General features: G+C 41.9%; 1 protein-coding gene across 1 annotated transcript in view; it reads left to right on the forward strand.

Moving 5' to 3' along the window:
- Positions 1-372: 372 nt before the first annotated feature.
- The window catches only part of TAFA1 (TAFA chemokine like family member 1), a 222,822-nt gene continuing 207,382 nt past the window's right edge, over positions 373-15,812 (forward strand). The window contains 4 exon segments of the mRNA XM_040569135.1: positions 373-1,105; positions 4,944-5,022; positions 6,959-7,055; positions 14,383-14,503. Of these exon segments, the coding sequence (XP_040425069.1) occupies positions 14,386-14,503 (118 nt within the window). The 5' untranslated portion in view covers positions 373-1,105; positions 4,944-5,022; positions 6,959-7,055; positions 14,383-14,385.

Below are 15,812 nucleotides of genomic sequence, written 5' to 3' on the forward strand. Positions count from 1 at the left end.
CCAGATGTTCTCATTCCTTTGTCTGAATCTTTTCTTCTAAATAGCTCATTCTCAACACTCTCTGACTTCAACCTTATTAAGAACTTTATTCATTTTCCCCCTTCCACTAAAGAATAACATATCTTTAAAATGAACTATGAATTCTACAGAAATATCCTGGTTTAGACAAAAAAATTGTTGAGTAGCTAGATATTATTGTCAAAAAGACAGTAAGATCATGGCATTACTTTTATATCAGTGCTGACAAAATTTAGCCTTCAGGCTCATGTCTGAATCTCGTTTGCTTGATTTATTGCAGATTTTTCTCTTATCAGGTGAACAGTTTGATCATTTGATTTTATTGTTGGTTTCTTCCAGGTGCCAGAAGTAGCGAGTATTTAAATATATGTCCAACGTGGAGCAGGAAAGTGAAAATTGATTCTCTACAGCATTTATCTGAGATGTAGTTCAAGTTCTTCAAGTTAGCCAAAGCAAAGAGCTTCCACTCTCAGTGGAATGCCAGCTTGGCAGACAGTCTGGAGTTGATTCGGTGGCATCTTTGAAGAGAGATTCAGAAATTGTGTATTTTTTTAAACAAGTTTCCTAAATAAGCAAGGAAAGTAAAAAAGACACCAAGAAGGATTTTTAATTACCTATGTAATGTTCAGGCACCTTTTAGTGGAGACAGAGGTGATGAGCTGGCAAATATGATTGATGATCAGATTACAACTCCTAATGATTTTCTTTAGCTGTGCTGTGGAGTGACTGCAGGCTCTGACACAGATCAGCCTTCTTGTGCTAGCTCTCATACACGTAGACATAAAGGAGGTGGCTTCCGCCCAAAGCATTAACCCACAGACTGCAATAGCAGCAAGCTTGGAGAGGACCAAAAGCTAAGAAGACAAAAGGTGACAGCCCATTGCTGGAGCCTGAATATCCTCTGAGACAGACGCCTGGTGTGTGGGTGGCTGTTCCCACAAGCACACATCCGCTGCACACTGGTGGCTCAGCCTCTGCCATGGAAGCGCATTTACTCTCCTTCAGCTTTCCAACCAGTTCCCAAGGTTGCTGAGTACAGCTGCAGCACACGAGTGCACTCCAGGAAAGCTAAGTGCCTACTGTGAAAGTAAGTGGCAAGACATAAAGTCATATTTTCACTAATGTTTCTATGAATTTGATATAGTAACAGGGGTGTACTGATTTGAAATGGTAACCTTTGTCACTCTGAGTCCTCTATAAACGAGTGGTTGAAATGGCACTTGAGTGTTACACAGTTTAGTGATGTTTTTCTCAGCAAAATCAATGAAACTTGTCTTGGGTAAAATGTTTGCAAGAATATAAAAGTGACTTAGACAATTCCATGCCTAAGCTTGAGTTTGGTAGAGCAGCACCTTCAGTGGTGGCCCATAAAACGCTGTTTGGAGCTGTGATGTGCGAGGCAGCTCTAACCCTCTTTTAAGCTCCAGCAGGAGAGAGAGTGCAATAATGATTCACTGTTACAGGCCAGCTCAATACAGATTGATTTGGGTTCCGTGTCTTTTTGTTTAAAATGTATTTCCACACAAATGGGTCTGGTATGTTCAAACTTCCTAAATAATAACTCCAACAAAATTCTGCAATAAATAATTTTAAATTACCCTAAAAAATCTATTGGAATTAGAAATAAATCAGCAGATTCTCTGTTCAGCAGGAGCAATAAATCCTTCTACTATCACAGCATACACTGTTTACATTTGCCTAGGGGTTCTAAAACATTATGAGATGAAAAGATTTTCCTGTTCCTTGGTGTCTGGCTGCCATAGAATTTAAGTGTTTCATGAATTTAATTGTGAATAGGAGAGTTTAACATCTTTCAGTACCCTGTGGGAAGTGGAAGGAGGAGTCAAACAGATATTATGCTGCCCCCAAAATTATTCATATTTAAAATTTCTCTATGATGACTCTATCAGGTGAGATTCAGAAGGCCATCAAATGACCCTAAGTCCATTAGAGAGTAAGCTGTCAGAAGAAGCCTTTGGAATCATAAGTAGGACCTAGTTTTCTGCTTGTGGTGGAATTTCATCCCAGGTTGCATAAATATCTTTATTTACGCAACATTAAGCTGATTTTTAGCATTTTCCTGAAAATCTATTAGTTGCTTTCAGGCCCTCTGAAAGATATCATATTTCATGGCATGAGAATTCATCTGTCATACTTTGGAGAGAGAGTTTATATCTCTAGCAACTGAAAGCTTGTAAAAAAAAAAAAAAAAGGCAGTTGCAGTCTTTTGCTGGAGCATAGGTAGAAGAAACAAAAATTACTGTTGTTGCTTAGATGTAAAAATATATATATATATATATATATATATATATATATTTTCAATTGAAAAGACTGTTCTGGTTTACCTTGATTACTGGAGCCAAGGAAAACATATAGCCTAAGTCTGACATACCATTTTTGTCCAATTTAGAGAATGAGAGAGAATTGCTGTACAAGCTGGAAAAAGAAGCAAAACTACTAGTTGAGCCTCTTTAAAACATATACCTCTTTTTATTTTCATTTTTCAATCTCTGTTTCTTTATCTTAGTCCTCTTTTATTCATTTTCATGTTTTGCAAGCAATATGAGAAAGATTTCTGTGCCATTGTGTATGCTTACTTATTCTGACTTCTCTTCTTGGCGCACGGAATTCAGTGTGACACGAACAACAATTTGATGTACAGAGCCTACAATGCCAACAAAATCTAGTATTTTATTCCAAAGTAAATGACAACAAAATCTTTGAAAACCTGAGAAGAAGGTGGGATAGTAAAAGAGATGTGTGGGAGAAGAAGAATATAAAAAAAGGATCAAAGCAGATAAATTTCAGCTGGCAAGTGATAACATACTCCTCAGTTTCCTACAGTTAAATTTGTAGCTTCCAGTATATTTTAGTGACGGATCCCGCATAGCAAACTTAACTGAAATTATCCATTATAAATTTGTTTCCAAACAAAAAACAAACAAACAAACAAAGAATTAAATATCATCTTATAAATTTTGCAGATGTGCTTGGGAGTGAAGCAAAATCAGCAGTCAGACAAAGAGCACTGTTGACAAATTCAGTGAAGTACAAAATCAGTCAAGTATAATGTTCATCATTCCTTATTTGCTATGATAATTAGTTCCCGACATTCTACACTGTGATGTGCATGCTTGCTTTGTTCAAGATGTTACCCACGTTATATCTTTGGGCGTTGTCTTCTTTCTTTGCCACCAACTCAATACACATGCTTTTGGTATACTTACACTGAAAATGGGAGCTTCAAAACTTCCTGATCAGCCCCACACCTCTCCACATGCATACCGAATGACACGGAGACAAATGAATTTTCTTCCAGGGACACAACTGTGTGAAGCGTTGCTTTGGTTCATTAAAAAACTGCCTGGATACCCACTCAATAAACGTTCTTTATCACTGAAAATTAGCAGTGATGTGGATGTATCTCTCGAACTTTGTTGCTACAGTCGGGGTTACAAATGGCACAATCTGAGCATTGGGAATTGGAAGAAATAAAAGAGTAAATCTGAAAACAGAACAGACTGGAGGCTGGAGCACTCCTGCATCTCTCTTAGGGTAGAACTGTGCATTAGCAGATGGCAGCCTAAAAACAATATGCGCTGAGAGAGCTTGAGATGTATGGCAAGATTTTCAACACCTACGCAAACGTTCAAAAGAGTATTGTCTGTCAGGGGTGGTGGAGCAATTTACAAGTTGCTTTTGTGTGGATTTCTGAAGCTATTATCTACATACGATCAGCTAGGAAATGTTGGAGGCAAATTCAAGGCAAATTTTTACAAAATGGAATACGAGAACTAGTCACAATATTAATCCATATGTTTTGATGTGAGCATTGTAAAACTTATACAAAGCAGCCCAGACCCTTCTTATTGGTAGATCATGTAGCTAGGTTGCTTGTGCGAGGCAGCAGAAAATTGCAACTGAAGAGCAAATCGTGATCTTGCCATCTGCCTGGAAGGAATTATTATATAGGGTTGGCTGTCAATCAACCAACCTGTTTTGAAGCAAAGGCAGAACAATGTATGATTTTTTCCGTGCTCATTTCATGCACTAATTCCTTACTCAGAAACTCCCCATTTCCAACAGTTCAGTACACGGGGCTCTGGCTGCGGCGCTCTGCCCAGCTCTGCAAACAAGTAGATGAGATGTGGAAGGGAGTGCTTGGAGTATTTTTCTTAAATAATGACAAAGCCCATAGCAGTGACAGCGAATTAAATCATAAGGTATTGTGTTCTTCAAAGCGATGGCATCAGGGATGCACTGGCTGCTGTATATCACATACTCATGCTGATTCTCACTTTTTCTTGTTCCAGTGGGAGAACTTTCCCCAGCCTCTTTTTTTCCACTCCTTAATGGAGTCTTTTGTGTTGCTTTCAAATTTTTTTTTCTTTTTTTTTCCCTCTTTTTCTTTATCATTTTTCCTTTTTTTTTTTTTCTTCTTTCCCTGAACATAAATTGTCCCTGTATGCCTGCTTTATCTTTCCAAGGATTTTTCCCCAAACTCTAGGCTATAGTATCACACACTCTATGTTTTTTTTGTTTTTGTTTTTTAATCCATAATCAAAATTGCCTTGTGTAGCACCTCTAATCTGAGGCACTCCAAGCTTGCTGAAAGAGTTGTATGGAAGCCACTCCATGTCCCTTCAAAATTAAAGATATTTCTTAAGTAATAAACCTAAACATATTTTAAGATCAAATAGTGAATCCCTCATAAGTGTTCACGCTACAGGGAGCGGGTCGCAAAGAAACCTCTCAATTTGTTAATGTTTTTTTCCACCATTGGCTTGCTTGGTGGTAAATTGGAAGCAAATACACAAGTTTGCAAATAAGCTGTTTGGTCAATGCCCTGGTACAGCACAAGACCTGACATTCCCTCTGCAGCTGGGGCTAACGCAGAGTAAATTGACTTTAAGTGCTATTTTCAGGGTAGCACCTGGAGTTATAAAGACCAGAAGTGCAATGCTGCAGAGCTGAATTGTCTCCTTGGATCTACCTTTTGCAGAGGTACCAGCCAAATCTTTCTTTCTGAAATGTTTCTGAGTGCAGATGCTGGGTTGGGCAAAGACACACATTTAGCGTGTGCTGGAGCACGCAGGGGTGGTGCCTGGAGATACTGTGCAGCAAGGAAGGGCATTGAGCTGGTAGTGTGCCTCTACGCAGTGGTCCCTATCATGCAGCACAACCATCCTGGCTTACTTCCCAAATCGGCCTGGTCGTGTCTTATCACAGAGACTTACTGTAACCAAAGAAATATGGTGTATCTGGTAGCTTTATGAGCTTCCAGAACAGCTTACACCTGTGTCAGTTTGTGGCTCCTTCAAAGTGATCCCAGGTGGTCTGAGCTTATAAAGGTTCCCCTCACCCCACATGACGAAGGAGGTGTGAGGAGTAGAGGTAAGTTAAGGAGTTTGCTCCAGAAGTAAGGTAAAAAAAAAAAAAAAAAAATACAGCCACAAATTTATTTAAAGAAGTCTGTGAGTTAGGGGGAAGCAGAAATGAAAGCTAAACCTTTCTGAGAGGTCAGACCTGGATATTTCAAGGTGGGGGCTTGGGGGTAGGCGTTTGGGGCTGAAGGAGCGCGTTCCTGGTCGCACTGAAGACGCGCTTTGAGCTTTCACGGTGTGTTGGGGCAGCTCTTTCTCTTCCCAATGATGTGCTGGGAGGGACTAGTGGTGTCTGGGAAAGGGCTGATGTGTTTTTGAACTGTGGTTAGTGTGCAGGCCTTTCTGCTCCTGGCTGCTTCTCCCGCTGCCTTCCTGGGCCTAGCTGGAGGCCTGCTGACGGGGCTGAGGGAGCGTAGAGAAGAAGGTGGGCTTCTGGCTGCAGCACCTGAGGAGAAACCCACTTCCCTAGCAGCCCTATTTCTGCCTTTCTGAAAGACAAGAACTATGACAGAAGAGGCTTATCTTAACTGCTGCTTTCATTACTTGGAGATAATGGAGCCCTATTGTTTGTTAAGTTTAATTTAAAGCTGGGAACACAGCAAGGCTAGAGGGAATGAAGGCAGCCCAGTGACCCTGTCTGAGTTCTCCTCAGTGAATTTGCCTGCCAGCATATCTCAATTGCTTTCTCTTGGTTGGATTTCTTTTATTTACGTTGTGAATTTTGAAAACACTTGTATCTTCATGTAAAAATTGACTTTTTAGCAGCAGAAGTAAATGCTAAACCTGTGCCTGGGGACAGATATTTGACATCCTGAAACTGATTAATCCAATATCAAGTGTCCTCTCTGACTGTAGATACACTAGTTTTCAGTTCATGCACCATGGCCCCTGATTTGTCTGCTGTAGGTGGGTCTTGGGTGGAATGTGGTTCTAGCTGGTCCAGAAGGACAACCACAGACTAACACCAGTAAGAGTTCCTTCTGAAACTAGGGTATTTCGTTTAATGGATTCAACTATGCTAACAGAAGAATGCATGGGATGAAGGCTCTTGAGTTTGTGCCATGCAGAAGCTGAGAATCAATGAGAAGAGTTTCTGAATTTCAGATCAGGATGATCTCTCCAGCTGATGTATAGCTGATAAAGAATAACAATATCATTACTTGACAAGAACACCATGACCACCATCACTCTAAGGCTTTTTTAACTTAGATTTCTTTGGTTTCTTGGGCATGTCTGACCTGAAACTAAATAAAAATCATCTCCGTTATACAGAGCCTATGTTCACCTGCCATAATATCCTGAGCACAATCATGTTTTTATGCTTATAATGTACTGGGTGTTACTGAAGTTTTGCTACTTGTTGGTAACGTACTGCATAGCTAATTCCTCTTGTTACTCCATAGCATGTACTGATCTTGTTGGCTAAAGGCAAGTTATAGATAAGGGTTGAGATTTGTTGTGCGTTGTCCTATGTACTTTAAAAATAGCTCGGGACACAAGCTTTTTGATATAAACTTCCTTGACATATAGTTTTTTTTTCCTTTCCCTCCTCTTAGGTATGGACAATATGTATGAAGCAGAATCTTTGCCTCTCAAGCACAGGAACTGTGAATACTAGACCTCTCGTTCACCAGGAAAAGCAGTGCCTTAAAGGTAGGCTGGAAAAAACTACTGTGAAAGTCTTTCCTTTTGTGCACTACATAGCTGTGGCTGCAGCAGGATCAGAGCAGACTTGCTCTCACACCATATGTGAGGTGGGATGATAACCATGTGAACTAGTCCCTGGACTCCCATAGGAAATGGTTTCCCTGCATGTGCTGCTGTTCATCTCTGCTTCTTTAGGCTTTTGGTGTGTGTAGTCTGTACTTGGCCAGTAGAGGCTGTGGTCACAGCCAGAGAAATCACCAAATGTGATTCCTTCGCAAAAAGTTGAGTAGCTTTCTGGATGAGCTTTTCATGGTCAGTGTGGGTACACTCAAGTAAAATCTTTGCTTTCCACTAAAAAATTTAAAGGAGAGAACCTGACAATACAGACTAAAGGATTTAATGTTATTGTAGAAGACATAAGAAAGGGAAACATATTTGGTTATGTCATTGAGGTTAGACCAGACCCCTTTCAAAAGAGGAGCAAAAGCAGTGGGGACTGAGAAAGGAAAGTTTCTGGGCAAGAAGGGGGAAGTAAGGTTTTCCTGGGAAAAAGAAATAAAGCACTACTGTGAGCATCTGACTGGCCATGGGAGATGTGCATATAAAACTCAAACTGCTGCAAACACCTGTATGCATTGAGCATAGCATATAGGTGTTTTTCTGGGCACAGCTGCATCCACACCTATTTTTTAGGCAGCTCCTAGACTTCTTGTGTTCTCTGAAAAAATCCTGCTTTAGTGTTGGTTTCTCCCTCTTCCACTGGGGGAAGAAACCAAGAGCTAGAAATGCCTGGGGAGACACAGGACCCTGAATGAGGTGTTGTTTCATGGATGTTTTCATTCTGAGCTTTGTGGCTGCTGTTCTGGCTATTGTATGTATGCAGACTGATCTTTGTGTGCCCAGCTACTGGCTGTCTATGTGGACTGGCTTTCAGTGGAAGCCAAGCTTTGCTGTTGCAATTGATGGTGGGGTGGGAAGGAAAGCAAAAGCTCTGTTCTGTGGGATTTTAAAGAAAGCTTCTATAAATGTTGTAGATGTGAGATGAGGGAGTCTGTAATTTCCTTTTCTGGTGGAGGTAAGGTAAAGTGTACTTTTAGGCTGGCTCACCTGGAGTAGGAACATGTAGGTACTGATGAGCTGCAATGTGTACTGCCTGTTGCCCAGGCAGCAGCTGAAACTGAGTTTGGGTGTATGGAAAAGAGTGGTGTAGGGTGGGTGGGAGCAGCTGGGAGGGATGGAGAACACAATCTGTGAAAACCAAAGCTTCATTGTCCCAGGAGCACTAGAACTAATGAGCTTTGCATTTCAAAGGTGGTGAGCCTTCTTCAAACTCTGTAAAATACACGCCTGGGATTTGTTGTGTTAAATCTCTACATGGGGAAAAGGCGTGTGTGGGGGAGGCGGAGAGGAATGGAGATGGCAGCATGAGAAAGTAGAGGACAGAGGCCCTTATTTGGGTGCAAGTACCAATCTGCTGTCTGCATTAGTCTGCCTGGGTTGCATATGCTCTCCTTTTCTGTCTGCACAGGATCTTGTGATAAATAGAGGTTCAGGGATTGAAGAGCATTTATTTTTATTTGCCTATTTTTGTCATTCCCTTGGCATCTTCAGATGAATGGTGGAACCAGGAGGGAAAGGCTATTCTTCTTGTGAATACAATCATTGTTTGTGTGAGGCAACCTGTCTCAAAGGCAGTTTAATGCCTGCTGACCCCTTGCAACCTACCTTCACCTTAGAAATATCACATCAGTGTAATGGCCTGCTTTTGGCAACCCTGCCAGGAACCCCATAGAGTTTTTCGATCAGAGCTGTGGATAGGCAGTTTTCCATTGCTCTTTGATTAGGGTAGCTCAAAACTCCTGGTTTCTGTCCTTTCTTCTGTTTGCCATCAAGTGTTAGTGGAAGTGGAAGGACCAAGTGGGGAGGAGGACAAGCCAATGTGAGTAGAACACTCGAGTGTTTCTAGCATAAGCTAATAACTTCACCCTCAACTTTGCTGAGCCTGGCCTTCTCCATACCTGTAAGCCTTTCTTGTTTCTGTGATGGGCAGATCACAGGCTCCTCTCTGCTGTGGCTGCTGCCAGATGGTTGGAGGGAGACAAGGGGCAAGACCTTGTTTACAAATACTCTGCTTCCCTGTAGTCCTGCTGCAAGTTGCTTTTAGACAAATAATATCTTGTTCACAGGTAAACTGTGTGCAAACTGCACTGGGTATGCAAACTGTAGATCTGCCTGGCCTGCCTCTGCTATTGCACTTTTTGCCACTTCCCCTCCCAGGCATGGATCATGTAACCCAGGGGCTGGTCTACCCCTGCTGTAGGGCCTGGATCCATCTTGCCCCAGCACTGGACAGAGCTGCCATTGCACTGGATGGCTGGCACAGCCTTTTGCCTCATTTTCTTTCCTCTAGACATAAATTACTCTTTCAGCCTTTCCTTGTTATGACAAAGGATTTTGAAATGTGCAGACTGTTCACTGGTGTCTTATCTTCCTTCACGTTTTCTGTTTCCAGCCTTGTCAGTGATAGCAGCTCCAAATTCTGTACATGAGCCTATGGGCACATGTAAAGCAGCATTCCCTTCCTGTCAAAGCCAGTGACTCCTGAAGTGAGGAGGCAAAAGTAAGCCCCAAAGCATCAGATGAGGACACTGCCCAGTCTAAAGCAGGGTGAGAGGAGCTGTTTCATGTCTTATTGGTCTGCCGAAAGTTAAAACTGGCAGCAAGGACATCAGAACAGTTGTAAGGATGCTACTGCAAGATTTGCCAAGGACTCCTCTGTTCCCATCTGATGCTGGGAGCCAGGGCAGGGAAGAAACTGCAAGTGCAGCCTGTTTGATATTCTATTCTGTCCTTCTGATCTTCCCCCCTACCCCGCAGAAGCAACATGTCCCATGTTTCTGCAGAGCTTGTCCTGAGCAATAGCAGCATCTGTCAGGGGTTATGGTGGCATTAGCCTCATGGAGCTGGGAGTTAGCAGTGCTTGGCAGAGTGACAGTTCTGCTGTACCTTACATAAATCTGCATCTTGCATAAATCTGTCTCTGCCTACTCTGCCAAGGTGTGTGGTCACAATTTGTCTGATTCCTCCTGCTGTCCAGAAGGCCTTTAACTTTCCTAGAAGATCTTATTTGCTCCTTGAGGCCCCTTTCCCTCCTCTTGCCTCACACCTCCCCATGCTGCACCCTTCCCCACTTGCCCTAGAGGGAGCACATATTGTTAAATGTGTTATTTTTAAAATAAATTCCTATCACCTGCCCCCCAGGTGTTGTGGAATGCTCCCCACATTTCCATGGAAAGAAGGAAGGTCTTGAGCCTCTCTGTGGCTTTGGAAGGAAATTACAGCAGCTGTGACCACCAGTCCTCCACCCACCCATCACCTCCTGCTGTGGGCTGCACCTGGTCCCAGGTCCTGGTTCCTTAGGCATCAGTACTTGATGTGCTTTGGTTGTCTCTTTTATCAACATTTTTTTTTTGGAAACTCCTAGACCCTTCTGAGGCCAGGAAGTAGCAGCAACTGCTCCAGTTCTTGGCATTCTTCCAGTATCTAAGGAAATTCTTAGGGAAAACGTGCATTAAAGAGAACATTATGTTCCCAACTGTACTAGTGTTGTGTGGTTTCATATGAAATATCCAAAAGAAATGTTGACCTCCTGAAAGCATCTATGGCTGCTGCAGGACTTGTCCTGAGCCACCCTCTCCCCAGGGCAGCTTTGGGACCTGCCAGGAGCTGTGCTGCAGTGGTGGCCAGGAGTGAGGGGAGGGTTCCTCCCCTGTCACTTCATCCCTCACCCCAACTGCTTTATTGTGACAAGGCTGTAATAGAGAGCTGCTATGAGTGCTGTGGTGCAGACCAGTGCGATGATCCTGTCAGTCTGTAGGGCCAAGCTTTTAATGTGCAATCCCCAATGAAATAGAGGCTCCAAAGGAGAGTACAGACAGGTAAACTCACTGCAACTCTCAGCATCTCCACTGAGACATCTGTCCTTGGGTGCTGAGAATGAGGTGCTTGAGAGTAGGGTACTTATCGCTGTTACTTACTATTGTTGGTGTCCAGAGGTGGTAAGCAGTGAAGGTAGCGTGCTTTTCTACCACAGGTTTAAGAAAATACCAACACAGTTACATGTTCACCCTGAGCTCTTAAAATGGAAACTTGTTTTGTCTCCTTGCCTTCTTCCTTTTGTAGGCAGAGATGTGAGCTGTAATGCTGAGTGAATGGTGTGCTTCGATGTGTATTAAATATATACAATGGCTCTTTAAAAAATAATTACATATGGTACCACAGGGAGAGGTAACCACTCCATTCCTGTACATGGTCATTTAAGACGTAGCCAACAAATAAATAACCGTAATAAATAATTTTAGCATAAACAGCCTTAGCATCTTAGCATTCAGGAGGAGTAAAGCAAAGCTCGTTTCTATTGTCTGTTGAGCTGCATGGCAGTGGAGTTGCGAGCAAGCCCCTCTCTCAGGTGTGGCAAGGTGTTGCAAAAACCCTGCTGGTGTGCGGGATCCGGCCCCTGCCCGCCCCGCACCGCCCCTGACTGCTCGCACGCGTCTGTCAGAGGAGAGAGAAAGGGAGAGACGGAGGCTTTCTTAGCGTCTTCCTCGCCTGTCGCGAACAAGTACGGGAGGAGCGCCCACGGAGCGAAGGCGCGGCACAGCCCGGCCCCCGGCACTGTCCGCCCGGCCCCGCGCCGGTGCCGGAGCCGATCCGGAGCTCCGGCGCGCTGCCTCGCCACCGGGGGCCGTGTCGTTTTAAGGCATGTGATACCCTCCCGAGCAGGGATGCATTGATACAGGCTACGGTACTTACAGCATCGTATAGCGGCGTGCCTACGGCTGCCCGGCTCTGCACTGCCTGCGCTGGAGTGAGGCTGCTCTTGTCGTTGAACTGCTTCTTGTCCTTAAGTATCCTGGAAGCTGCAAATTATCTGAAGATCACTTCAAAGGTCTCGTCAAGCAGAGGGTGATGCTAGGAGATGATTTAAAGGTGAAAATGAGAAGGTTTCCACCCCACAAACCTTGGCCACTTTTCTGACGGCAGTGTCTGAGAGCTCAGATGTCGTCTTTAATCTGGGAACAGGATTTGTAACAAGAGATTTTTTTTCCTCATAATCCTGATAAAGAAGATTATTGGGAAGCTATTAAAATCCCTTATTGTGGTACAGATGGATTTTAAAAAGTGTTAGACCTTTCCAATGAACACTAATAGAGTGCTCTGCTCTTGGTTGGATTACTCAGGTAAGGAGCTTCTTTAGGATTTAAGATTCAGAAAGCAGATCTAGAACTCATCAGATCATAACAGGAGGAATGTTTTCTGCTGTGTTCCTTAATAATGATAAGATGATCTGTGCATAAAACTGTGTATAAGTGTGCTGACAAACAAGTGCAAGACAAATGTTTGTAAGAAATGCTGGGGCTTGAGCAAAGGTAGTTTGTAATAGTGTAGTTTGGGAAAGGTTTAAAAAATAATTAAATAGAGACCATAAATAAAAGAGTGGATTAAGGAAGTCTGCTGTCCATGTGGTTTAGAAGATGATGCCTGAAGAAAGACACAGGAGAATTAAGCAGACCGTAGAAGTTTGGCTTTGCTTTACTGCTTGGATAGGTTTTTAAAAGTTCAGTTTAAATAACCTGAATACCTGAAATATCCCTGTGTCTGAGAGTTACCTTTCTCTCTTACCTTCTTGTATAAAAAAACATAGGAGCACCAAATATGACAAAAAGATATTAGTTCTTGAAGACACAGGAAGCCTTCTGGGAGCTCCCTGATCTGAGGGGACTGAATCTATTTTGCAGGATAACTAGGTCCAAAGAGAGAAGTACACTGTATACTGGGAAGTAAACATTCAGCACTGAAACTAACTATATGCTGAGTAGTGCATCAGATTCTCTAAACAGAGAAAGAGCCTCATGCTGATCAAAATAATGTTTGGGTGTTTGCTGTTGATTAGACTTGACAGTTTACGTGGCTCTTTTCTGCCAGTTAGTCTTAAAGGTTCCCGAAGGCTATGTCTACTTCTTTAAAACTGGGCGAAAATATTTTTCCATGCATATATTTTATTGACATTGAATTTCTCTATATTAATGCTGCTAATCTTCCTACTGCAGAAATCCCACTGATAAGTCACACAGACTTTTTATTTTTTTCTGTAAAAGCATGGTTTTTCTGTGTGAGAGATTTAATCTTTCAAAGTCTTTCTTCCTCTGTGAAAATGATGTTCAGCTGATTGGATTATTAGATAGAAAACGACATCATGTCATTGGCTGAAGAAGGAGAGTGCCTGAAGTTTGATTAATTTAGCAATATGAAATGCAGCAGAAGGTGTTGTTAAGGGAACTGGACGATGTGTAGCGTAGCTGAGCCTTGCAAACCTCCCGATTCTTGCAGGCATTAAGGAAGAGCTGCTGAAGTTGAAAAGTCAGGAAAATTTAGCCAGCTAGTACAATAATGAAAGCTAGTACAATAATGAATACAAGTATGAAAAAACATGATCACCTGTACTGGATGCATCTGTACATCAGCACTGGAAGACAGAAAGTGCCCTTTCCCTTTTTTCAGGAAGTTTTTCATTAAAAATTTGATGTAACCTCTTTTTGTGAAAAAGATAAAATATTCTATAGAGTATGTATGAAAGCCAGTCTGGCCATACTCCGGTTGCTTTACATGCACAGGTAGAACAAAAGGAATCTGATTGCATCTGGGGATTAGAAGATAATTCTGAGAAACAATTACTTTGTTTAGCAGACAGCATCATGATTAAAAATTAATGCTCACAAAAGTAAAAATAATAATAATAATAAAATTACCTTCTGGGGCAGTATTAGTCTTCCAGTACTGGGGATGGAGTATTTTTGAAATGCATCTCAGATGCCTGATAATGTTGTATCCCTATCTGCAATGTGTTTAAAGTAGTTTTGATGCTGTCTGGACATCACAGTATTTTTAGCTGGCCTTGTGATTTCCCTTCCCGCTTTTAAATTCAGCAGTGAACCAGTGTGGGAATATTTCCCAGCCTTCTGTTTATATTTTCTTGTTGTGTTTCCCGCCCCACCCCCCCCAAGTCCTCAGATTGTTAGTTTCATTTTTGCCACTGAATTATTAAAGTTATCCAGGCTTCTGTGCTGACATAGTGTTACATCAACTGTCCTTCTTGGGCATGACCTTTGTTGTACAACAATTGCATCCCATGGGGGGAAAACTGACCAGGTAAAAAAAAAAAAAGACATTTAACAAAAGGAGAAGAAAACTAAAAATACTGTTGTAATGGAAACTGACTACTCTGTGCGCTGCGAGGCGATGGATAATAATGTCTGTCTAATATTTCGTTTAGAGAATGGCAGTGGTCTCTGCAATGTCCTGGGTCCTGTATTTGTGGATAAGTGCCTGTGCAATGCTGCTCTGTCAGGGGTCCCTCCATCACACTTTCCAGCAGCATCACCTGCACAGACCAGGTAGGACTGATATCATCTGTGTGATGCTGTAAGATTACAGGCTTTCCACCATGCTCATGTCTGTCTTGATAAATGACTGACTAATCATAAAATCCATTTTATCATTTAACTTTTATCTGTTTTCTGCCTTTATGTTGTAGAGCATCCTTTTTGGTCTAACGTGTTGCGCTTTGTCAATCTGATGTCGTAATATTCATCCTTTAATTTTGTCTTCTAACAACCTCCCAACATGGGAATCCCATTCTGGATAATGGTTTAGTTTCTACCTTTGTCCTTATTTCTATTTCCCTTTTTCCCCCTTTCATGCAGTTCTGGAGTGGGTGTACAACACTGAAAGACATAAAAAGTTACCCAAAACTGTGCTGTTTTGCACTATCTAACTTAAGCTGGACAGGGGTTGCTTACTTGAAATGCTGTTACATCTCCCGCAGTCCTTAGTGTTCACTGGAGGTCAGGTGTTTGCCTTGGTGTAAATGACAATACAGTTTTTCTTAGGTTTACAGGCTTACCTCTGAAACTTGCAGACATGCAGCTCAGAGGAAAATTTGGGCGTGTCTCTCAATGGAGTTAAGCATGTGCAAGGCTTTCAGAGTCAGACCCTCAGGTTTGCAATGAATGCAACTCACTTTGACTGCTGTGATCCGCAGAGACTGCACATTAGTTTTATTGTACTTGTTTTTATTAATAAATTCAATTGTTAATTTTTCAACTGTTAATTGTGCTTCGAGGATGAGCCATATTTAAAAATTGAGAAGTTGGCATATTCTAGTGCAGTATTATCTAGTTAAAATTAGACCATGAGTTGTGTATTAGAGATCTAGAACCGCAGAAAGGAGGGAGAGGTCTTAAGAGCTTTAGAAGTGGAAGATGGTAAATGTTAACTTGCAGTGATGCATCACTTAATATTTGGCAGCTAATACTTGGAGTTTTTTATAATCTAATGGCATATCTTCAAAAAGAGATGTCTTTAACTGTAGGTCTTTATCAACCTAATGATTCCCAACTATTTCCCTTATCCAAGAGTCATAGGTCTTGCTTTCTTGGCATAGTCTTGTTTTCTTGTAATAAAATGTGTGTAATATAGAGAAATAAACTTAAGTCCTTCATAGATCAGCTCTCTGTAGCTACATTAAAACATTAGATTAATGCTATTATCTTTACTAGCTTGCACTGGAAGTTTGAGTCTTTGAATGGCAATGTTTTTATTTGGGACTTGCAGAGAAATGAACGATATAGTTGTTAAAACACAATTGTGAGTAATGCTGCCAGTGTTTTAAGTCTGTCCCCCAGTGAAGGAAATAGGAAAAAA

The sequence above is a fragment of the Cygnus olor genome, chromosome 10 (assembly GCF_009769625.2).
Source record: "Cygnus olor isolate bCygOlo1 chromosome 10, bCygOlo1.pri.v2, whole genome shotgun sequence".
NCBI classification, from domain to species: domain Eukaryota; kingdom Metazoa; phylum Chordata; class Aves; order Anseriformes; family Anatidae; genus Cygnus; species Cygnus olor.